The following is a 24342-nucleotide window of genomic DNA, read 5'->3' on the forward strand; positions in this document are numbered from 1 at the left end:
GTCTAGCCAATCAGTGAGTCTAGGTTGACACCTGGGGTCAACTGCTGGCCTCCACATGCCTGGTCACATGAGTCTAGGTACAATACATAAAATTAAAATAAAAACTGAAAAATTTACAGATATTTATAAATTAATCAACATACTCTCTCATGTAACCAAAGGATCAAAAAGGAAACTATAAGGGAGAGTAAACTATATACAGAGAAAAACAAAAATGACAACACAGTGTGACAACCTTATGGCACTGAGACAGTCAGTTCTAGGGAACTGTCAGTCATAAATGCTTACATAAAAATGATCAGATTAAAAAAATGACCTTTTCAGCATATGATCTAGAAAAGAGTAAACTAAACACAAAGCAAAATAATGGCTATGGCAGGCTCTCACCCCTTCCAAATTAAAAAGAGAGAGAGAAAAGAAAAGAAAATTAACAAAACTAAGTGAGCTGCCCAAAAGGGCCTTCAAAATTAACAGGCCATCAACTACACTGAGAATAAGAAAGAAAAATTCAAATTAATGAAGTTAGAAATAAAAAAATGGGATTTTTGTTATTCCATTTTTTTCTTATTGTACAGTAAGAAAAAGACTAACAGAATACTATTAATATGCCAACAAACTGGATAACACATGCCATCTGTAGAGAGCATAGCACTCCAAGTCAGATCAATCCGGCGAGAAAAGGAGAGAAGAGGTCTAAAATAGAAAAACTGCTTGTTTCAGACAAGATTTTTATATTTATATTTAGAAAACTCTAAGGTCTATACCCCCGATCCTGCTGCCCCCCCCCAAAACTGTTCTCATACACTAATAAAAACTATACAGAAAATAAATCAAAGGGAGTAGGGAGAAGAAACCCACTGATAATAGCCACCTAAATATACGAATAATAAACCAGGCAGTGGCAGCATACACCTTTAATCCCAGTACTCAGGCACTAAGCAGGAAGAGGCAGGCAGATCTTAGGCCAGCCTGGTCTACAGAGTGAGTTATCAAATAAGAGAAATGGAAGACAACACAAAGAAAAAAAGAAGACTATGTTTACAAACTGAAACAAAAATCAACATTGATAAATATCCATATTATTCAAAAGATAAGAATTCCAACAACATTTTTGACCAATGCAAAAAAATGTTGAAATTCCCAGGGAACCACAAAAACACTCTTGAATATCAGGGCTGAGACATAGTTCAGTGGTTAAGTGCCCTGTTGCTTTTACAGAGGACCCAGTACCCCTGTGATGACTCACAGCCATTCATAACTCCAATTTGTCCAAGGGATCTAAAACCTTCTTCTAGCCTGTATGGACACCAGGCACAGACATGGTACATATATACACACACAGGTAAAACACACACAAATCTAAAGAGAAAAAGATTCTGAGTATCAAAGAGTAATTAAGTAAGGCATTAGACTCCCAATTTCAGAATATATTACAGAGCTATTGTAATGAGAACAGCAATTGTACTGATATAAAACAGACTAAATAACTAGAAGAGAAAACTCAGAAATATGCTTATGGTTTTCAAGACTGAGCATGAATGGGAAACACACACAATGGAGAAGCCAACAGCTTTCTTCCATGAACAGTGTTGAGAATACTGAATATTCAAAAGCAAAATTTTAAGATTACAAAAATCAAATCAAATGAATTAAACATTTAAACATAAGACCTGAAACTGTATAATCCTAATGAAGAACCATAGGAAAAAGCTCAATGAAATAAATCTCAGCAATTACTGGCTGGTTAGGGTTTAAGAGGGCTTTTGATGTGACCCCAGAAAGCATGGACAGTCAACAGGGGATGGAGGAGAGGGATAAAAAGAACTACAGAATTACACCAAACTAAAATCTTTCTACATAGCATAGTGCATGTGCAAGGGGGTTTGGTGGGGCTCAAAATAGGACAAAATATCTGGAAACAATGTATAATGGGTTACTATGCAGAATAGGTGCAGGACTCTTACCACTCAACAACAAAATAACAACAAACTAATTTAAAATGGACCAAGAGACAACAGACATTTATTTCTCAAAGACTTGTACTCACTGCAACTAGGAAGCACAAGCAAGATAAATTTAAGTTCAAGGCCAGCTTGAACTACAGAGTTCTAGGCCACCCTCGGTTACGTAGTGGAGCCCTATCTTAAAGCAAGAGACTTACAAAAGGCCACATATGTGAAAAGTGCTTGGTGTGATGGTTAACCTTAGTTTTCAATTTGTCCTGGATTTGGATTCAATGAAGAAATAAAGCACACAGTCACATACAAATGACCTTCTTGATCAGGTTATTTAAAGTTGGAAGACACACTCTAATTGTGGATGGTCCTTTCCTGTGGCAGCCAAGAGAAAATGCTTTGTTTGAGGCCTCAGTATCTTCATATTATATTGGTGAGTTTGTTTATCCTGTTGGAAAGATCATCTACCCTACTGCTGCTCCAGCTGTTGCTACTTCTACATTTCATCACTGATAACAGAACTCAACTTCTTTGGGGTTTCCAACATAGCCCCAAATAGACAATAGCCCTATTTTAAAATGCAAAACTACAAACCTCATGGTAGATAATATAATGTAAGAGTAAACCTAGATGACCTTGACATAGCAATGACTTCTTAGAACACTAAAGGTAGGGCTCATGAAAAGAATCACCGATAAACTAGACTGTATTCAAATCTAGCACTTCAGCTATGTAAAAGGCAAAGAAAAAAGAACGAAAAAGCAAAACACATACAAACATGCGCGCGCGCACACACACACAAAAAATAAATAACATGTGTATATATACCTACCTGATAAAACACTATTATCCAAAAAAATATATAAGGACATTTTAAAACTGAATGGGGGAAAAGTGATTTAAAATGGACTAAATACTTTATCAGATACAAATAAGACATACAAGTGGCAAATAAAGTATATGATAAAGCAGACTATTTCATATTAAGGAAGTACAAATGAAAACAATAAGATACAGCTCTATACATTCAGTTTCTGATCACCGTTTCAAGCAGAGGATTCTGATTTGTCTACCTCTAAATAAATAACCATCTATTTCTCAATTCTGAGCTAGTGTGGGATTTCTTTTAAGCGTCCTTCCTCAGTTCTGGATCTTAAAATTAAGTCATGAAAATGTATTAATAAAAACAGGCTTAAGCCAGGCATGGTGGTGCATGCCTATAGTAGTTGAGGCCAGCCTGGTCCATAAAGCAAGTTCCAAGACAGCAAGGGCTGCTACACAGAAAAATCCTGTCTCAAAAAACCACAGGCTTAAGACTGACATGTAATTCATAGCTTTATCTAGTATGTGCTTTATATAGGATATATTTTTAGGACTTCTTTTTTTCACCAGATACGAGATTTACTACTAAATATGATTTAGTGAGGTGTAGAACTCAGTTTAGTGAAAGCCCTCATGTCCAGTCACTTGTCCTGCACTGCTTTATTATGTGACAAACCTGGCATTGATTCTTGATGGTGGTGGTATTCTGCTTATGTTCTTTTTATTTGAGACAGTGTCTCACTGTGTAGTCTGGGCTGGTTTCAAACTTAGAAATCTTCTTGTCTCTGTATCTCAAGTATATCATCACACTCAGCCTAATAATGGTTTTTAATTAATTTTTAAAGAAAGATTTGCAAAAAAGAATTCTCCAGCTATACTGGCCTCAGTGTATTCAACTGAGCATTAATATATACTCCTTTTTCTTATATGAGCCTCTTCATGGATATTAATTACAGAAAAAACTGGATTTGCAACTATGAGCAAGTAAGCTAATCTGATGCCTTAATTTCATATCTGAAATGAGTTGCAATGGTTACTATAGGATAATGACTTAACATACATAATAAACAAATGCCTGAAACATAAATGATGAAAATGCAGTGTGACTGTTAACGGTAGATGTCAATTTGATTGGATCTGAAATCAAAAAAGAGATATGGCTCTGGACATATAAGTGAGAAACCTTATGAAAAAGAAAAACAAAAACAGTATTCCAGCTGGGCACAAATGCACTACTTCTAACCCAAGGCTTAATTAGGAGAATGAGCTCAAGACCAGACTCTGTTACTGTCCTGTTCAATTCGTTTTTTGCCAACTTGTCACAAGTTAAAATCATTGGGGAAGAGAAAGGAATTTTAATTTGGAAAAGGTCTCCATCAGACTGTCCTATAGGCAAGTCTGTGGAGCAGTTTCTTCATTGATATAGGACACAGCCTACTGTGGGTGATACCAACCCGAGCAGATGAACTTGGATTGTAGAAAAAAAGCAATCTAAACAAGTCTCAAGAAGCAATCTATTAAGTAGTAATTCTTCCTGGCCTCTACTTCAGCTCCTTACCTAACTTCCTTTCATGATGGGCTATATATAAGCTGTAAGCAAAAATAAAAGTAAACCCTTTGCTCCCCAAGTTTGGTTTTTGTTTTTTGACCACAATGTTTATAGAAAGCAATAGAGAACAAACTAGAAATGAGTCCATGACCAGATAATTGAGACCCAATAACAAGAAAACCAAACAAAATGAATTTCATTAAAGGATTCATTGGAAAAGCTCATAAATAAGATGCATCAAGAGAATGCATATTTCCTCTAAAAAACAAAAATCAGTACCAAATGACTTTAGCCTCCTCACCCACCCAACAACCTACCCACCCCAAATTAGAAAAATAACACAAATTTTATATCAACCATATGGCCCTCACCATCAGATTTTGTACTGTTTAGTTTTTTGTTTTATTCATTTTAGGGGGAGGTCATCTGAGAGGAGAAAACCTCAATTGAGAAAAGGCTGCCATCAAGTCTGTGGGGCACTTTCTTGATTAACAGATGGTATGGAAGTGCCCAACCCATTGTGGGCAGTGCCACCTCTGGACGGGTGTTTATTTTAAAAAACAAAAGCAAGCCGAGTGTACTAGTCACTTCTCTGTTGCTATGATAAAACACCATGACCAAGGTAACTTAAGGAAGAGTTTATTTGGGCTCTGGTTAAAGAAGGTTAGAGTCTATGATAAAGGGAAATCATGGCAGCAGGCACAGCTGGACAGTAAGCTGAGAGCCCACATTTTGAACCATAGATACGAAGCAGAGAAGCAACCTTAAGCTCTCAAAGCCTGCCTCCAGTGACATAGTTCCTCAGCAAGCTACACTTCCTAAACTTCCCCCAAACAGTACCATAAAGTGGAGATCAAACACCTGAGACTGTAAGGGACATCTCATTCAAATGACCACAGATATTATTCTACTAAACACACGTTCAAAAGCTATTCATTAAACCAAAATTCTAATATAAAAGCTTTTTAAAATTAGTGACATCTCAAACAAAAGATGTAGTGTTTCATCATATTAATTATCAAGTTGTCCACCTACAGAAGAAAAGGTAGACTCAATCCATCTGTCTAGTCTTACCAATGCTCCAGAGCTGCATGTACAATACTTCTACCCAACCAGAATCAATCAAGTTAACTAAACTGTATTAGTTATTTTGATCTTGCTGTAATAAAACACAACGACTAAGGCAACTTTCCGAAGGAAAGGCTTTCAGTTCCAGAGGCCTAAGGATCCATCATGGCAGGGAGGCATGACAGCTGCAGCAGGAAACTGAGAGTTCACATCCTTAACCACATGCTTCATAGCATACAGAGCAAATTGTGAATATCGTGAAGCTTTAAACTCTCAAAGTCTGCCCCCAGCAACTTCTTCCTCCAGTAAGACCACACCTCCTAAACCTTCCCAAACAGTACCATATTACCAACCTGGAACCAAATATTCAGATATATAAGCCTATGAGAGACATTTTCACTCAAACCACTACACCAACATTATTGAGTAAAAACCTGTTATGCTCAAAATACAAGCAAACTGTAGTGCTACATGAACTGTTATAATGAATCCATCCAACTTCCAAAATAAAAAAAAAAATTAACCAATAGGAAAAACATTGTGGTAATAAACACAGAAAAAACACTGTTCCCCTCAGTAAAGAGTGCTTCACAGTCAATTTAGTAACTTAATAGCAAATTAAAAACTGTTGTAAAACATGATTAGCAAAACAATATACACTGTATAAGTTAAATATGAACTCAATTTTGTCAAAAATAGTTCATTCGCTATCTTGATTTCACCTTCTTAAAACAAATAATAGGAAAATATAGTAAAATTTATTTACACTCCTGATTTTACTAATGTCTAAAGTCAGCCTATGTAGCCAATGAAAATCATCACTTAAGAATAAGACTGTCACTGAGATTAGTAATCTTACCCAAGTCATAAAAGTACAGGCTGTTTCTTTATACACAATAATGCCATTAACCAACCTATATGCAAAATAACCCGTAACAAGTAACAATATCTTCAAATGGATTATAGAGCAGAGCAAAGTATTCACAGATGAATTAGAAAACAACCAAAACCACAGAGAAACCCTGTCTCGAAAAACCAAAAAAAAAAAAAAAGAAAGAAAGAAAAAAAAAAGAAAACAAGGAGAAGACTAGAGATAAGGTTCAGCAGTGAAGAGCACTGGCTGCTCTTCCAGAGGTGCTGAGTTTAATTCCCAGCACCCACATGGTGGGTCAAAACCATCTATAATAAGATCTGATGCCCTCTTCTGGTATGAAGGCATACATGCAGAGCACTCATACATAAAATATAAATAAAATTAAAATAAACAAAGAAAACAAGGAGAATCACATTTCCCTGAAACATGCATACACTAGTGCAATTTTAAAGGCAATCATTTGACTTATTACCTTTTATCCTACCTTTCTATAAAACTTAAAGCAAATACTCATTTAACTTAAACTTAGCTCATGTGACACAACTTCACTGAAGGTGATTAGCCAGAGAGCAAACATATACTGCAATAATAAGTAGCTATTTGATGCCTTCCTTTCTTAGCATTATCACTTGGTTGTTCTAATCCATCACAACTGCCCATCATTTCTCAATTTTCAGTTTCTACCAAAGGTGTTGGGGGAAAAGGAAGGAGAAAGAGGAGATACAAATTCTATTATGCAACTAAGCTAAATTTTTAAACATTTCTACATAAGATAAAATACGACATACATTCACTAGAGTTATTTGAGATATTATTTCTTAAATTCATCCAAAGTAGATAAAGACCAAAACTCAGATTAGTAAGAAATTATCTCACCTACTACCATAAGTGTGAATTCAAATCCTCTTTTCACAGATTTTCTGTACACTTGATTTGGGAGGTTGGCAAATCCCACATAGCCCTCAAGGTTCTTCGGTTGCTGAGAAAGGTAAAAAGAACCATGTACCAATAAACATTTCAAATTCCCTCATTCTTTTCTAAAAAATTTTTAATTATACAAACTATTTTTTATAATTACATAATTATAATTATAAACTATTATTCACAGCAAATCAAAGTTTATATTGTCACCAATAAAAACATTAATTGCAGAATGTACAGAATAAATTGAACATGAATTGAAAATAAAATGATTATTAAAACCCAAGAATAAAGAATTAATGAAACTTGTTTCAGAGCAAAGATTTCATTTGACAATAATCTAGTAACAAGGAACAAAATGACAAGTTCCAACTATGGAAAAATTCAACCCCCTAAGTGTACACTAAGAACCTTTCTTTACACTGACTAATCTCCACCCTCACGAGCTTCTTGAAAATGATCTTGACTCATAAAATAAAAAATTTGTGGTTAAAGCAATTCTTTTCTGTAAATCTTTTTTTGTTGGTGTTTTTGTTTTTCCAAGACAGGGTTTCTCTGTGTAGCTTTAGAGCCTGTCCTGGAACTAACTCTTGTAAACCAGGCTGGCCAAACTCACACGATCTGCCTGCCTCTGCCTCTCGAGGGGTAGGATTAAAGGTGTGTGCCACCACCACCCAGCTCTTTTCTGTAAATTTTGAAGATTTTCAAAATCAATGTCAGTAGGTACATGTCTTTCAAGCTGTAATCCCAGGCCCATTTGGGTCACTTCAAAGTTACCCATGATGTTACTGCCTCCATCTTCATGAAATGAAAGGTATCCAGGATTTAAAGTAAACCATAATTATGTTAGCTACATGGAGTTCTGATTCTTCGATGACCCAAACAATCATTTCATGAGTAATTTTTTTAAATTTAATTCTACATTGGTAAAGTAAGTCTGATTCTTAATTGACCCACTGGTGAAAACAACTGTTCAGTTACATCATGTGTGTAAGTTGATTTACTGCTTAATTTTACTTTAGAAATAGTCATCTTTAAATATTGTGGCAAAATACTCTCAAGAGGCACATATGTCTCCTAAGTCTCTGACACTGACACATTTAAATCCTAGTCATAAAACAATTTGTTGCAGAAGAGAATTACTCCAACACATCTAGGTTTAAACAGAGTCTGCACTCTTCACTGGTATCACTGGTGTAGGGGCCCTTCTGTATTTGTGTTGCTTTCATTGGTATTAAAGAAACTGCCTTGGCCTAGTTGATAGGGCAGAACTCTGGTAGGCAGAAGACAGAACAGAATTCTGGGAAGAAGGGCAGTGTAACAGATGCCATGATTCTCCTGCCCAAGACGGATGCTGGTTAGACTCATGCAAGTAGGCCACAGTCAAGTGGCGATACACATTATTGGAGATGGGTTAAACTAATATGTGAGAGTTAGCCAATAAGAGGCTAGAAATAATGGGCCAGGCAGTGTTTAAATGAATACAGTTTTTGTGTGGCTATTTCGGGTGTAAGCTAGCTGGGCAGGACGGAACAAAGGGCCCAGCTGGGACAACAAGCAGCCCGTTCCTCCTACTACATATCACATTTATAGCTATACCACAACTTACATCCTGCCCATTAAAATTAACTAATTTTTAAGCCTAATGTTGTAAGTCAAGCCAGCCAATTAAATTAAAAGCTAATTTTGAACATGATTAGCAAACTGACCATAATACAGCATTTCAGAGCCAAGTATCTGAAAGCCTATTATGAATGGAGCTAAAGCAATGTTGTAAGTTAAATGCTTCCTTAAAGGTCATATTTCATCTAATCACAAGATAAATTTAGACTATTAACAAGGTTTTGCACAAATTATGTAGTGTACTCACAGCTACTTTGTAATAGAAACAAGTCCATCATTCCAGTGTTCCAGATTCCAGCAGAACAAATTCACAGAAGACAGCATGTGAGGAATTCCACAAATCGTAGTGGCACATTCAGTTCAAGCAGGAGTAGCAGATCCATTGAACACAGCAAAATATAGAAAAAAGTTAAAATTACTTACATGTAACTCAATGACTTAAAAGATTAATAAAAGAGATTAAAATAAATTGAAGACATTCTTTCCTATGCATGCCAAAATAATGTTTTCATATTTTTAGTAGCTTTTACATTTCCCTTAGAAATATAAAAAGACCTCCTATCTTTTAATTAAGGCCAATTACTATACCGTGTCTTAGAGGAAATGCCGCAAAATAAGTAGACATGTTTTGGAAAGGTATACTATGAATTTCATACAACTTTTGTGTTGTCGGTCAACAACCCAGCTTAACATTTTAGTTAAAATCTTTTCATACAATGATGCATTTCAAATTCTGTGAACTCAGACTTAAAAGACATGTAGACTGTAGGAAAAAAATGATATGCCATACCATACGAGGAAATTAGATAAACGGTAGGCTGTGAAAACTGCAAGAGTACAGAGAAGAAAACACAAAAGAAGGATAAACTCCCTGTGAAAGATACAAGTTTATGCCTGTGCAACGTACTTCAAACAACTTTAGGCAGTTAAGGTATTCGTAATTTAATAAGTGAAAGCAAAATTTCAAAAACAGAGTCTCTCTCTCTCTCTCACACACACACACTGCACATGTAGAATTGAAAAATCTCCACAACTATCCCTTTCTTTTGCCATTTCAAGAAACCCACCAGATGAAAAAGCATAAAACACCTAAGAATATATACCTGTGTCTTATTCATTGTCTTTTCCTCAAGTCTTTAGTTCATAAACAGTACTAGTTTAGGGTTGAATTAACAAAAGGCAGGAAGCATTCTAGTTAACAGAAAGGACCATAAACTAGAAATAAATCTGGCACTTTCAGGAACAAAAAAAGAAAATATGTGATCTATAACACAGGAAAGAGACAAAAGGATAGGAAATGAGGTCAGAGAGGCAGGCAGGCTGGGGCCAAATCATGTGGGATTCAGTCAAAGTAAGAAGTTTGAATATTATTTTAGACATGGGGGCGGAACCACTGGAGGGTTTTGCACAAGAAAGTGACCTGATTAGCATTTTAAAGATAGCTTTCACTGTTAAGTGAAGTGGCTTAAGAACCAAGAAAACTACTGCAATAATACCACAAAGAGTAAATTAAATTAAGCTACTAAGAAGCAGTAAGAGATTTTAAGAATTAGAAATATATTTTTGAAGGCTGAGTTGGTGGAATATTGCTAATGAATTGGACATTAGTGAAAGGAAAAGAAACCAAGGATAACTACTGGTTTTGCCTTGAACGACTCAATGATTGGTGGCAATTATGAAAATAGTACAATGGAAGAGGAAGACTGAGTAGTGAGAGCCAAAATCAACAATAGCTTTAAGCATGTTAAGTGTGAACTGTCTACTATATTCAAGACAGGTCCAGTACACAATCTTAAACGTGAATAAGGAAATTCCAGGGTTGGCTGGTGCTGAAAATAAGTCATCTGCACATGTACACTGGAAAGAGATTGGATTCCCCAAAAGAAAGTATAAATAATAAAAAGAGGATCCTGCAGGGCAATGGTGGTGCATGCCTTTAATTCCTTGAGAAGCAGAGGGCAGGTGGGTCTCAGTAAGTTCAAAGTCAGTCTGGTAAGCAAAGGTGATCCAGGGCCAAGAACTGGAGCACTGTAACAATTTGGGCTGACAATTAAGGCAGAGAAACATGGGAAGAAAGATCTGCCAGGAAGATGGGAAGAAAACTAAGAAGACTGCAAGGAAGGGCGGACTTTTAACTGTGTTGCACCCAATGAAAAAATATGTCCATAAAATTGGAAATAATTTTACTGCTTTTAACAAGGCCAGTCTTAGTAACACAGTGAGAAAGTGATTAAGCTGATTTAAAGTGTATACCGTTTTATCCATATGACTAGCTTTAGATTTAAATTATTTAGAACCTTTAACTTATTAGTTCCTGTGCGACTAGTTTCTGAGAGACAAATTTTCTCTACAATCCTAACAAAATACGAATTCACAACTGGTAACCTCCAAAAAAGTGAATGATCACGCTTTCAAAACAAATTTCTTCAGAAGAAATTTTGTCCAAAGATAAATGACAAAGTAGTTTGGCTACCTGCTGCCAAAAAAAAATTTTCTCACAGAATATGCAGGTAAGCATCCCAGAAAACACAAAAGCTAACGTCTAGAGCACCTGGCTCCAGCACAGAAAACCTGGCACCAAATACAGTTTAAAGGCTATACTAACAGTATAACACTATTTGCTAACTAAGGGAGATAACGTTTTATCTCATAAGACTCTTTCCCTACCCTGAACTTTAAAAACAATTTCTAGTCTTTAACTCTGAAAGTCTTTATAATCACTGTGCCAGAATAAAATACAACCTCTGGTCAAGTAAATGGTGGGTGGATGGGCAGGTGTGGGTGTTGGTGAGCGATGAAATTTATAATCATGAAAATATAAATAAATACATGATTTTTCACCTAGGGCTTCCACCAAAATACTATGGGGTCATGAAGGTACTCACTGATCTCAAGCCAGTTATATAAAAAGCAACACAGATCTCTTATAACTGCTTGTATTTTCAAAATATTTTAGTTCATATACACAATTTCTACATCAAATTGATTAAAGGGAAAATGAACAATCCTGTTTATTGATGGAAATAAAATACAACATTGCATATGTCTGTGTTGGATTTATTTAACTCTATTTCTAGGAATCAAAAGTACTTGAAGAGCAAAACAGACAGGACACAGAGACAGGCAAGAAGATCTCTGTGAGTTCAAGGCCAGCCTTATCAGGGCAGCCAGGACTGTTACACAGAGAAATCCTGTCTCCAAAAAAAGAAAAGAAAAAAAGAATTTCAGTTAAAAAACAAAACTAAACTAAAATGAAAACTAAAATGTTTAAAAACAACAATGATGTATAACCCAAAGCTTCATAACATACCCAGAATTCTACTTCTCCCTTTGCAATTGCAGTTAAGAAAAAAAATACCACATTACAAAAATGCAAAGGTCACAGCAATATTAGTCTTTCCTACACGGTTTTAAATTCAATCTTTGGATTTCAGCATATATGTGTATTACATATTGTTTTACACAATGATAAACTAATTAAATTTACCTCCAAAAGTTTAAATTAATTCTAATATGAAAAAAGGGGCAGGCAAAGGTGCAAACCTGAAGTCCTAGCCCCTAAGGAAAGTGCAGCAGCACAATCAGCACTTGGACTCAAGGCCCAGACAACACAGTGAAACCTCCACTGAAAAAATAATTAACTTTTTAATTAAATTGTGAAAACCAATCACAGATTATAAAAAGATATTACCACAGAAATTTATTTGTCTACTACTTAATGCCCCTAGTATTATGTAATACACCTAACTACAACTTTCAGGCACTTGCTTAGTCAAATTCCTGAGGTCATATAGCCAAGTAAAAAATGTTCATCCACCATTTAAATGGTGTAAATATTTTTATATAAATGATTTACAAATATCTATATTAAATGTAAACAACACAAACACTAAAATATTACAGGATTATATAGGCATATCTCCTACCCTCCCTTAAGTATTTTACGGGTTTGTATGCTATTCTGCATACCTCAACTACAATTTTTACTATGATGGGCAATTTTTTAAAATACTGTAAATTTATTGTGTACATGTGAGGACAAACATGTGGATTTCATGTCTCTCATGTTAGTCAATTTTTAGGAGTCAGTTCTTGATTTCCAAAATGTTGACGTGGGTTCTCTCTCATTTCTGATGTTCTGCTGCATATTTTAGGCTCGTGATAGGGTTACAAATATAACTGATGTATTGCTGAACTAACATTCATTTTTCTTCTCATTCCTATGTGTGTCTGTGTGCACATGTCACATGCATGCCCACAAACACCAAAAGAGGGCTTCAAATCCCCTGAAGTTAGAAGTTACAGGTGGTTGTAAACTACCCAGTGTGGAAAGTAAACAGAATCCTCTGAAAAAGCAGTAAAGTGCTCTTAACCACTGAGCATTCTTCCAGCCCCAACTTACATTAAATTTCTATTGGATGGTATACTGGACTATATTACCAAGGAGCTAGCCGATGAACTTCTATAACTAACCTGTAGGAGGAGTGCTAAGTCTTGGATTTCTGATTTCAGGTTTGAGCAAATAGTTGTAATTTAGTAATACAAGTAGTATTAATACTAATACCATTACTAATACAAATTAGTAAATGCAAAAATCATTTGAATTTAATGTACCAACTGGACCTTATGGAAGACAAATGTTCTAGACGGGCAGTGGGCTATATAAAAAGAAAGAACTGTAGCTGGCCACTGGTGGCGCACACCTTCAATCCCAGCACTCAGGAGGCAGAAGCAGGCAGATCTCTGAGATTGAGGCCAGCATGGTTTACAGCAAGTTTCAGCACAGTCAGGACAACACAGAGAAACCCTGCCTTGAAAAACAAAACAAAACACCCAGGAATTAAAAGAACGGGCAAATATTAACATGAAAGGTATGAATCCAAATATAGTGGGAAACTAGCCAAGAACAAATACCAGAATCCCACTATCACCACTTAAAGGTAGAGGATGGCCCAAGTCAACAAGAAAGGGCTTTAGACATCAAAAAAGAAAGGCAGATCATTTGTATCTGTTTAAATGCTATAAAAAGACAAAGAAAATAAAAGGCTAAGTAAGGACACAGATGTTTATACAATGAAGGAAGTGGTTTTCCTTAATACCTGGAATAAAACCACCTTCTAATCTTAAGAGAGGAAAGACTAGATTTTTAAGAGACAAAGATGTGAAAACTGAAACAAGAACAGGAAAAAGGGTAAGGAGTCAAGTCTGGTGGCACAACTACTCGGGGGCTAAGGCAGGAAGAATGCAGGCTCAAGGTCTACCTAGGCTCAAGTGAATTCAAGGACAGATTCAGCAACTTAGTGAGACCCTTATCTTAAAATAAAAAGTTCAGAAGGCTGAATAAGAAGTAAGTTAACCCTTGCTCAATCCTGAGTAATGCCAAAGCAAACAAACAAACAAAAACAAAACATATTTTAAGGATCAGCTAGGAAGACAGTAAAGCAATCTGTTCACCTAATTAAGGCTGAAGACCACAAATCTTTGAATGTGAACTTGAAGTAATGTGTTCTTTTTTTTCCCCAATAGCAGCCTATAACTTGGGTGTACAATAACAAATTTAGGATTTCTCTGAAACTATTCTCTGGAAAGGACATACAAAAGGACAAGGCTCATGAGAACTGGCACTTAGAGCTGAATTAAGGGACCACAAATGGAGCAATGAGGAAACTAGAAGGTACAATCAATCTTTTTAAGGTTTAACAAAAGCATCACATGTTCCAAATGATAGATGAGGTTGAGGACATACTCAGTGGTAGTGTGCACTCAGCATACAGGATGTCCTCAGTTTCCCACTACACATATCTTGCATGATAGACTTTGTTCTCCGAAGGCAGAGGCAAGAGGATTCACAAGCTGGGAGCCAGCCCTGTCTACAAAGCAAGTCCCAGGATTCCATAAAGAGAACTAGCCTCAAAAGGGGGGGGGGTGCTTCTATAAATCTGTGAGTACACAGTAAACCCGAACTCTCATAAATTCCTGGTAGGAATATAAATGCTGCTTCTAACTGGAAATGTTTTGTAGTAACTTAAAAAATTAAATGTGTGTGTGTGTTCACACGTGCATATATTTGAGTCAGACCAAAGAAACGAAACCATAAGCCATCATCACTGTGGCATTTTTTTAAAAAGCTAATTAACAGCCAGCCAGCTAGACGGCTCTGTGGGTAAAGGTACTTGCTGGTGGTAAGCATGAAGACATAAGCTTAATCCCCAAAACCCACATTGTGGAAAGAGAACCAATTCCTACAAGCTGTCCTCTGCTGCCCCCCCCCCCCGCCCAAGAATGCCTATACCCACAATAAATATAAAAAATGAAATAAAAAAAATAATACCCCAATTTTAACACCAGTGTTGTTTTTACTAGCTGGACTTAGTGACAATTTTTTTTTCTGCCATCTCCCAAGTTTTTGCCAAAGAATCAGAAGCATCTTCACTTTTAAAAAGTCATAGAAAGAAAATGAAGCCACATATCAAAAACCACCACGAGCTTACCTTTTAACAGGTATATCAGACTTTTTTTATTTTGACAAAGTCATTAGACTACAAAGGAAGAAGAAACCTTCAGCTTAGACATGATGAGAATACAAGGAAAGTAGAGGGAAAAAGTTATCAGATGGTCGGGCGGTGGTGGTGGACACCTTTAATCCCAGCACTGGGAGGCAGAGGCAGGAGGATCTCTGTGAGTTTGAAGCCAGCCTGGTATACAGAAAGAGTTCCAAGATAGCCAAGACCACACAGAAAAACCCTGTCTCAAAAGACAAAAAGTTAGGGGGCTGGAGAGATGACTCAGTGGTTAAGAGCACTCACTGGCTGCTCTTCCAGAGGTCCTGAGTTCAATTCTCAACAACCACATGGTGGCTCACATACACCTGTAATGAGATCTAACGCCCTCCTCTGGCATGTGGGCATACATGGAGGCAGAATGTTGTATGCATAATAAATAAATAAATCTTTTAAAAAAAGACAAAAAGTTATAATATCAGTAAAGCAAGCAACAGCTGCTTAGCTGTATATTCACTTTAGCAGATTTATCTTAGCTAGATTCTAATTTGTTAAATACAATCTCCAAGAACCAACTAGACTTAGAAAACCCATCCTTGAATCAAGCAAGCTGATGACTGCTTGAGGGAGTGACTTAGAGGAAGGCGCACTACTAGGTCTCCCTATATGCCAGTGGATAACCCCACACCCGAGCGCACATGGGCAGCAGTAATTAGATTCGGTGAATTAAAAGATGATAGATGATAGTTAGAAATAAGGAATTATTTAAGAAATAGGAATTATTCAAGAAATAAAACAGAAAATAAAAACAAAAGGTAAGTAAATATATCCACCAAGCAGAAAATGTAAAAAGATAGTTTTAAAATTATTATTATATTATTTAATAATTCATGCTACATATTTTCATAGCACAAAACCAAATATACCAGACAGTAGCTTTTAAAAGTGTAGTCTACTAAAAGCAGGGAATAATCAGATTACATATAACAAACAACTCTCCCCAATAACATAAGAAATGTACATTGCAAGCTTAAAATACTAATAGACACCCCAAGTATAACTGGGGCGGGGAGGAGAGGGAAAGGTTTGTTAAACATTCTGTTTTAAAAAATGGTATTTATAATTTAAAATTCTGAAGCTATGAAACATCAAAAAATAGTTATGCAATTTTAACACTAGGATACCATATACATATTTAAAATAGATTAGTAATAGCTTAATAGACCAAAATATTACATTAAGTGAACACCTAACTTTCATATAAGCATTTAAAAAAATACTTTCACATATATTGCCCCATAACATAGGGAAGATTCTTAGCCATAGTTTTTCATCAGAATCACCTAAAATACTTAAAATACAAATTTGTGGACTCTTTCTGTCACCTAGTAAATTAATGAACCTCTAACACTGAAAATATTTCCAACATCAAAGCAGGGCATAAAGTGAACTAATTATAGTGATTAAAAATGAACATGAATTAATTTACAATGACTGAAGTTACTATTTCCCCATTCCTAGTTAATTTATTTAACCTAATCATAAAAGTCTATTTGTTAAACTTTTATACTTATTATTAAGAATGGCTTAGAATGTCAATAATTGAAAGTACATTAGTTACTGGAGAATTTTCCTTATAGAAGTCACCTCATATTTCAAAATGGTATAGAATTCTAGTTTTTTTAAATAGCATAAATTTAAAGCATAAAGATAAATTACAATTTTTTTCCTCTTACACAAATAATCTGACTTAAAATATTCTCTAAAATTGACAAAAAGAAAAAATTTTTTCTTCAAAAGAACTCTAATTATATCTTAACACAATTTGTGTATATAATATAAAGTCATCCCCCCCCCAAAAAAATAAAACTAACGTAAGACTTAGTTTGAAATGTACCAGTTCAGATTTTAATAAAGAATGTTGTAGAATATTATTTTAAGATGTGTTACATTTCTTTATGCTGTAGAACATTTGTTTAATGACGCAAAGATGTGTTGCATTCTTTGATGTTACACTTGTTTAACTCTGTAAAGCTCTGTTACTTTGCCTAACACCTGATGGTCTAATAAAGAGCCGAATGGCCAATAGCAAGGCAGGAGGAAGGATAGGCAGGGCTGGCAGGCAGAGAATAAACAGGAAGAGAAATCTGTGAGGAGCAAAAGGAAGAAGAAGCAAGAAAAGGAGAAGACCACCCTAGGGGCCAGCCACACAGCTACATAGTCAGACATAGAGAAAGAAGGAAAGAAAGGCATACAAAAATAAAGAAAGTTTAAAAGCCCAAAGACAAAAGACAGACCAGATAATTTAAGAAGAGCTGGCTAGAAACAAGGTCAGGCATTTATAAGAAAAAAACAAGACTCCTTGTGTCTTTTTTTTTTTTTTTTTGGACGCTGGGTGGCGGGCCACCCCAAAAGCCAAAAGAGCAAAAAGAAAAACAACAACAACAACAACAACAAAAGAACACTTTAATACATTCAAAAAACTAGGGGTCTTAACCTAAATCAGAACCTGAAACCTTCAGCAAAAAGGGTAGGCAGACAGGGCAGAGGGGGGAATAGAAGGGTACAAGTGAGTTCAATAGGGAAAATATGGGGCTTTAATTAAGGGAAGAGAAGGGGCATGAATACAAAAAGAAGGGAGAGGGCAAACTAACAGTAAGGCTATCTGGAAAAAAAATCATAGGAATAATATCTATCTACCTAAAATTAAATACAGCACATATAAGTCTGTGTATACATAGACATACACTATTTAAATGAAATTTCCCCATCTGGACTCATGATGTTCCTCCCAAGAGCCATGGGCTATCTATCTGAAAATAAATTAATTAAAAAATACCCAACACCAAACAAGAGGAGCCCCCTTTGAGTTACCAATCAAGGTTGTTCAAGAAACTCCCAAAATATCGCTATTGCTGCTTCCCTTTGAGGTTAAGTCCCTATTGCTGAAGACACCCTTCACTTCAGACACAGGACCTAGAAAACCTGAGCTGGACCTGACCTGAAAGCATCCTTCATGAGAACTAGGTTTTATGGTACTAGATGACACCATGACAGCTTCCAAAGAAGGGAAGCAACCAACAGTCCTACCCAGCTATAAACCCACAACAAGGACCAGCCTGGCCTGATAACCCTGAAAGTGCAGTAATGGCAAGCATAACTTGGTGATAACCAACCACTCTCTAACTGGACTTAAGACCCACTTAACAAGAGGGACCATTACTGACACCTGAAACCAAGCCAGGGCTTGATTGTTACCAGTTATTACCCAGGGCCCCAGGACTAGTGAAGTCATGGATCTTGGAGGAAAACCTAAAATTGCCCTCTTACTAAACCAGAATAGTTCTTAACTACAGTTTAAATATTTACCCTTATTCCTGCAGGTGCAGCTCTCACCCTTCATCAAAGAAACTTCTTTGCAACAAAGATTACCAAAAAAAAAAAAACCCTACAACCAATCAAAATGCAGAAAACAAGAAATTGTGTGATTTCCCTGCCCAAACTGATACACCTACAAGACAATTCCTGCACCTAAGACTCAGGGATCATTTTGGAGGAGGGAGTAAAAACTTTGTTAAGAGTCAGAGGAACAAGGAGTTTGCTGTGAGGCTGCATCTCCTAGAAATGTCAGGCTACACCCATATGTCTCATCAACATGGCTGCCTTAACGAGACCTGAACAATGACAACAACATCAGTGGACATGCTAATAGGTAATGGAAAACTCATAGGGCCTCAAGCCTCATACGGAACTATGGGGCAACTAGAGAATGCTGAGAGCAGGAGAAACGGTCTTAACGAAGGAAGCGCACCCCAAATGGTTATCCAATAACAAGCCACCAGCCTGCAATCACACACATAGAGAGAACATTATAGAGACAGAACAGGATGTATTTATATATTTAGGGGTGTGTGTGCCTGTGTGTATGTTTGTAACAATAAAGAAAAAGAAACCATGAATCTGAAGGAAAGTGTGTGGGATGCATGGGGGAAGGGTTAGAGAGAAGAGGGGAAATGGTGTAATTATAATTTCAAAAAATAAAAATCTTATACTTAGGATTAAAAAAATAGAAGTATTACTGTGAAGAGGTGCAAAGAGAGCTATTTACTCTGAGCTTCTTCCACGACAGGATGAGCACTTGTCTCCTTAGGAAGCCACATCTAAGGCACCAACTTAGAAACATAGTTGGCTATAACCTGCTAATGAACCTGTTGGCATGTGAATAGTGACCTTCCCAGCCTCCAAAACTGTAAGAACCGAGTTTCTGTTCTTTATAATTGTTTCAATCTTAGGTATGCTGTTATCACAGCACAGACAGACTAAAACACCATATAACGAATTTACACAGCAGTACAAAATAAGAATGATCTTTACATACTGATAATCTAAAATAGATTAGCTGGGGGAAATGAGGCAAGAGATGTCATAGGACAGGACGTCTATATGATTTTTAATTCCATACTTTTTTAAATCCTTCAGAGTACATACAAGAAACTGTTTAAAGTAGGTGACCTGAAGAATAGGAAACTGAATGACTTTAAAGATTGGGGGAGGAGCTAGGCATGATGGTGCTCACCTTTAATCCCAGGTGGAGTCAGAAGCAAGTGGGCAAGTGGATCTTTGAGTGAACTAGACCAACCTGGTCTACATGAGTTCCAGATCTGCGCAGACTATTCATTGAGACCTCCCCCACACACACACACACAAAAGGTATGAGGAGGAACAAAAATCAATTCCAGAAGAAAAAATACAAAATACAAATACAACAGTATATGCAAGGCAATGTTTGTTAAATCTTTGAAAACAGCTTTCAAAGGCTGGGCTATGGGGGTGCACACCTTTAATCCCAGCACTCAGGAGACAGAGGCAGGTGGATCTCTTTCGGTTTGAAGCCAGCCTGGACTACAAGAGCTAGTTCCAAGTCAGGCTCCAAAGCTACAGAGAAACCCTGTGTAGAAAAACCAAAAGAACAAAACAGAACAGAAAAAAAAAGCTTACAATATATGAAACTGCCATTACAAGACTATTAAAAAAGTTTTTATACTGCTGAAAAAGTTAATCAGATTTCCAGGGACTCATCCCAAGTCTTTATATAATTCTAGAAAGTTACTAGAATTATGTGACCTTTCAACTTCTAAAAAATTTTTTTATGCATTTGAAAAATAAAGAAAGGGGCTGAAGAGATAACGCATTCAGTAAAGTACTTGCCACGCAAGTATGAGGGGCTCAGTTTGGACCCCCAACACCCAAGTATAAGCCATAAAACCCAAATGTGACAACAGGCATCTGCAACCCTGGTGCTGAGGGGCAGGAGATGGAGACAACAGATGTCTGGGGTTTGCCAGCCAATTAGTCTACTCAATCAGTCAGTGAGCTCTAGGTTCAGTGAGAGTCTCCCCACCAAAAGAAAAAAAAAGTGAATGGGCTGGGGAGGTGACTCATTTATTAAAAGTATGAGGACCTAAATTCACATCTCCACCACCACGCCCATACACATACACAAAAAAAGTTAGACATTGATGCAAATGCTTCTAACCCCAGCATCGAGGGGAAAGACAAGTGGATCCCAAAGCAGTGAGCTTCAAAGGTACCTAATGTCTTCCTTTGGCTCCTGCAAGCAAACAAATAGGCATATGCTCCCGCAGTCATGTGCAAAACCATAAGCACAACAAACACATACAAAAAAGAAAACTAAGGTGGAGACCACAGAGGAAGGCGTTTACCACTGATTGTTCTCTGGCTGCTATACTTGGATGGACGGATGGACAGAAACATACAGAAGGACACAAAACACACACGCACGCACAAGCACACAGGTACATATATAAACACTGCACACAAAAAAGGAAAGAAAAACTTTGAAAACTACTCAGAAGAAAGTATTTCAATACAAAATAAGTATGTATCTCAATAAACTGCTTTTAAAAATCTAATCAATGACTATCAGAAATCAGATCAGTGGTTACCTGGAACAACAAGGTTAAGGCATGGGGTGGAGAATACGCACAAGGAAATGTCAAGATGTTAGAAACATTCAATACCATGACTGGTATGTAAGTAAGGCTATAGATGCATATGTGTTTATATCAAGATTCCTTGAAGTAAGTGCCTAAAACCTGCAAATTTTAAAGTATAAAAATTGTACCTAAAAAAAGTTATTAATTTGGGAAACACTTGGGAATGAAGGCTCCTAAGCTCCTCTCCTAGATACTGTGAATCAAGAAACATTTCTGGGACCCAGATAATCTGCACTTTCTAACACAAGGTCATAACTGACTCTATATATTTGAGGATCACAAATTATACTCTGAATCTACTGACTGATCTAGCACAATGTCAGATATGTGCTAGAAACTAATTACCAAAAAAGAAAAAAAAATAGTGACTTAAAAATAAACTTACCAAAAAACAAAATAGAAAGAAAAAAGGAAGGAAGCGAGCAAAATAGCTACCTAGATAATCCTAATTCTCAAGTTTAGGAAATACTAAGCATATAATATGAACACATACACACATGAACCTACAGGTCGTACTCATATAACAAAAATAAACTCTAAATGTTAATATTTCTAAGGTTGAGAAACCGAATGGAGGCTCATCTCCATTCGAGAAAACTACCAAAATGATTCAGTTACGGCTCCAGATGTAAAATGAAACAGACTTCATATGCTGAGGGTACAAAGGCACTTACTTGCCTCTCGGGCCTGACCTCCTGAGGTTGATTCTGTGACAGCCACAGTGAAAGGAGACAGCTGATTCCAACAAACTGTCCTCTAAACTCCACATGCCCCTACACACATACACACTCATACACAAATTCTTAAAATTTAAAAATAAAAAGGGAGATGCCTTAAAACTTTTGGATTAATGAGGCTCCTTATAATCTTTGTAAAGCAAATACAGACTAAAACACAAACACATGAATATGCAAGCCTTAAAACCCTCAAAATAATGTAAATGGCAGCAGCCTGGTGCCATTCTTTCAAACACAAGGTATACTTTGCTCTTCTCAGTTTACATAGTAAAGTTACTGGCTGCAAGTACATAATCTTTAATACAACTGATAAAATCCCATTTTTAGCTACCCAGAAATTACCGCACAACACCCTAATCCAGCTAACTATTCTGAAAGCAAGGTGGACCAGTGCATGAAAGAAAGTAGGTTTATGTATAAAATGTATAGAAATTTTAAGCACAAAGTAAGACATCTTTGTGGGAACTGAAGCTGGAGACCAAACCCAGGGCTAATAATGCTTTGCAACTAAACTGTAGCCCCTCTCTCGGAAATTGTTTTAACAACAGGACCATTTTCTGAATATTGGACCTAATAATAAAGTTGGGACTTTCATGGTCTTTCTCATTCTGTTTAAAAGATATTTGCAGTACTTTGGATTTTCAGTGCTGTGGGAATAAAGGAAGGGACTTAAGTAGGAATAAAAGAGAAAAACCATTCACCTGCTTGTGAAGCACTAACTTAATATGACAGATACATCAGCAAAAGGGGCAGATGATCTGAATCGATGTCTGACATCAAACAAAGTTCTTAGTCATGGAAAGGTACGCTTTAATTAAGACTTTGAACCAGACAGAGCCCTCCCTTCCTCTCCATCACAATGCTCTATCACTGAAGGCACATTGCTATCGGGAAAACTACCAATGTAGTTTCCACACTTCTTTTACAGCTTCATTCAAGCCCTATCTACTCTAGTCCCATTCAACTGGATGTAATGAAAGGGTGTTTCCTGCCTCCACTCCCCCATCACCCCTACTCTTTCCCTAGTGCTGCTATGTCCATCCTTCAGTCTCCTGGGATTCCACAGGCTGCACTTCTGCTGGACGCATGAAACCTAAGAGCTTCCTCAACTCCTCACAACCTGAATGAATGCTCATAAATAGAAATAAATAAATATATAAATGCTTGTCACTCTAGGTTAGAGTGATTACTCAGAGGCCATCAGAAAGATAGTTTTCCTTTTCATCAAAATTAAGAGATCCAAAATAAGTAACTCTTAAAGTTGAACTATTTAGCAATAAACTTGCCAAGATTTAAGTAGTTAAGTAATGACTTCGGTAACTTAGCAAGCATCTGGTCATCACAGACTCTATCCCTTCAACTCAAAGAACTCAGACTTGCAACAGTGTACTCTAAAAAGTAACTCAGCAAAAAGAAATGTGTACGAATAACTCAGCCGCTTATTTCACACTACATAAAAGCACGGAATGGAACTCTGGAGTGGAAAATATGAATGAAATGGCCTGTTCCTTTTCCAGCATGTGGGGGAGGAAAGGAAATGAAAAGGCTTAAGAGAAAAACAGAATACTGAAATTATTTTCAAAAATTAATTTCCTTAAACTTCTCCAGTCCGTGTCGGCTCACCCCCTCCTCTTTTCCAGGCACCATTCCCATCCTTTACACCTCCTCCGGGGGGCGCCCTTTCCGGACTGTCTCTTTCCCTTTTTCCTAAATTTAAACCCAAGCCAAGCTCGGGATGCGTCTCCCGACCCGCTCGCCATCCACCAGCCTTTCTGGTTGTGCCCGAAGAGGAAGGGAGCAGCAGCAGCACGTTTGTTGGAACTGCTGCAGCCTCCTCCGCCACCTCCACTCCAGCCCCGCGCATCCCTTTTTTCCTCCCTCCCCGGCCGGCCCACGGAGAACCGGCACCGAGCTCGCTCACGGATCCCCACCCTGATCGTCCGGCCCCCGCAGCCGCGAGGGGACCTCTGGCCGGGCTGCTCCGGCGGGAGACCCGGGCAGGCAAGGCCGCGGGGCCGAGGGCCGGAGGAGACGCAGGAAAGGCTGTGGCCTCGGAGGCGGCCGAGGGCTGGGCTGGGACGGGGCGGCTCCGGCGGCTCGGGCCTCAGAGGCCGCGGCTCGCTAGCCCGCCCGCCCGCCCGCTCCCCCGGCCTGCCCGCCAAGGCGCAGGAAACGCCGCCGCTTCGGCTCGGCTCAATTCAAACTGTCACCGCGGCCGCCTCCCCTCCCCTCCCCCCGGCCGCCGCGCCCCGGGCCCTCCGCCTCCCCGCCGCGCC

General features: G+C 37.5%; 1 protein-coding gene across 7 annotated transcripts in view; it reads right to left on the bottom strand.

Moving 5' to 3' along the window:
• The window catches only part of Septin7 (septin 7), a 325981-nt gene that overhangs the window by 33741 nt on the left and 267898 nt on the right, over positions 1-24342 (bottom strand). For 4 of the 7 annotated variants that reach the window (XM_075966504.1, XM_075966502.1, XM_075966498.1 and 1 more), the window contains exon 2: positions 7145-7247. In XM_075966504.1, coding sequence (XP_075822619.1) covers positions 7145-7154 — 10 coding nt within the window. In that variant the 5' untranslated portion in view covers positions 7155-7247. Of the gene's footprint in view, positions 1-7144; positions 7248-9059; positions 9078-23997; positions 24137-24342 lie in introns of those variants that run through there. The other 3 variants (XM_075966503.1, XM_075966501.1, XM_075966499.1) reach the window with 3 other exon arrangements.

This window comes from Microtus pennsylvanicus, chromosome 3 (genome assembly GCF_037038515.1).
Source record: "Microtus pennsylvanicus isolate mMicPen1 chromosome 3, mMicPen1.hap1, whole genome shotgun sequence".
Taxonomy (NCBI): Eukaryota; Metazoa; Chordata; class Mammalia; order Rodentia; family Cricetidae; genus Microtus; species Microtus pennsylvanicus.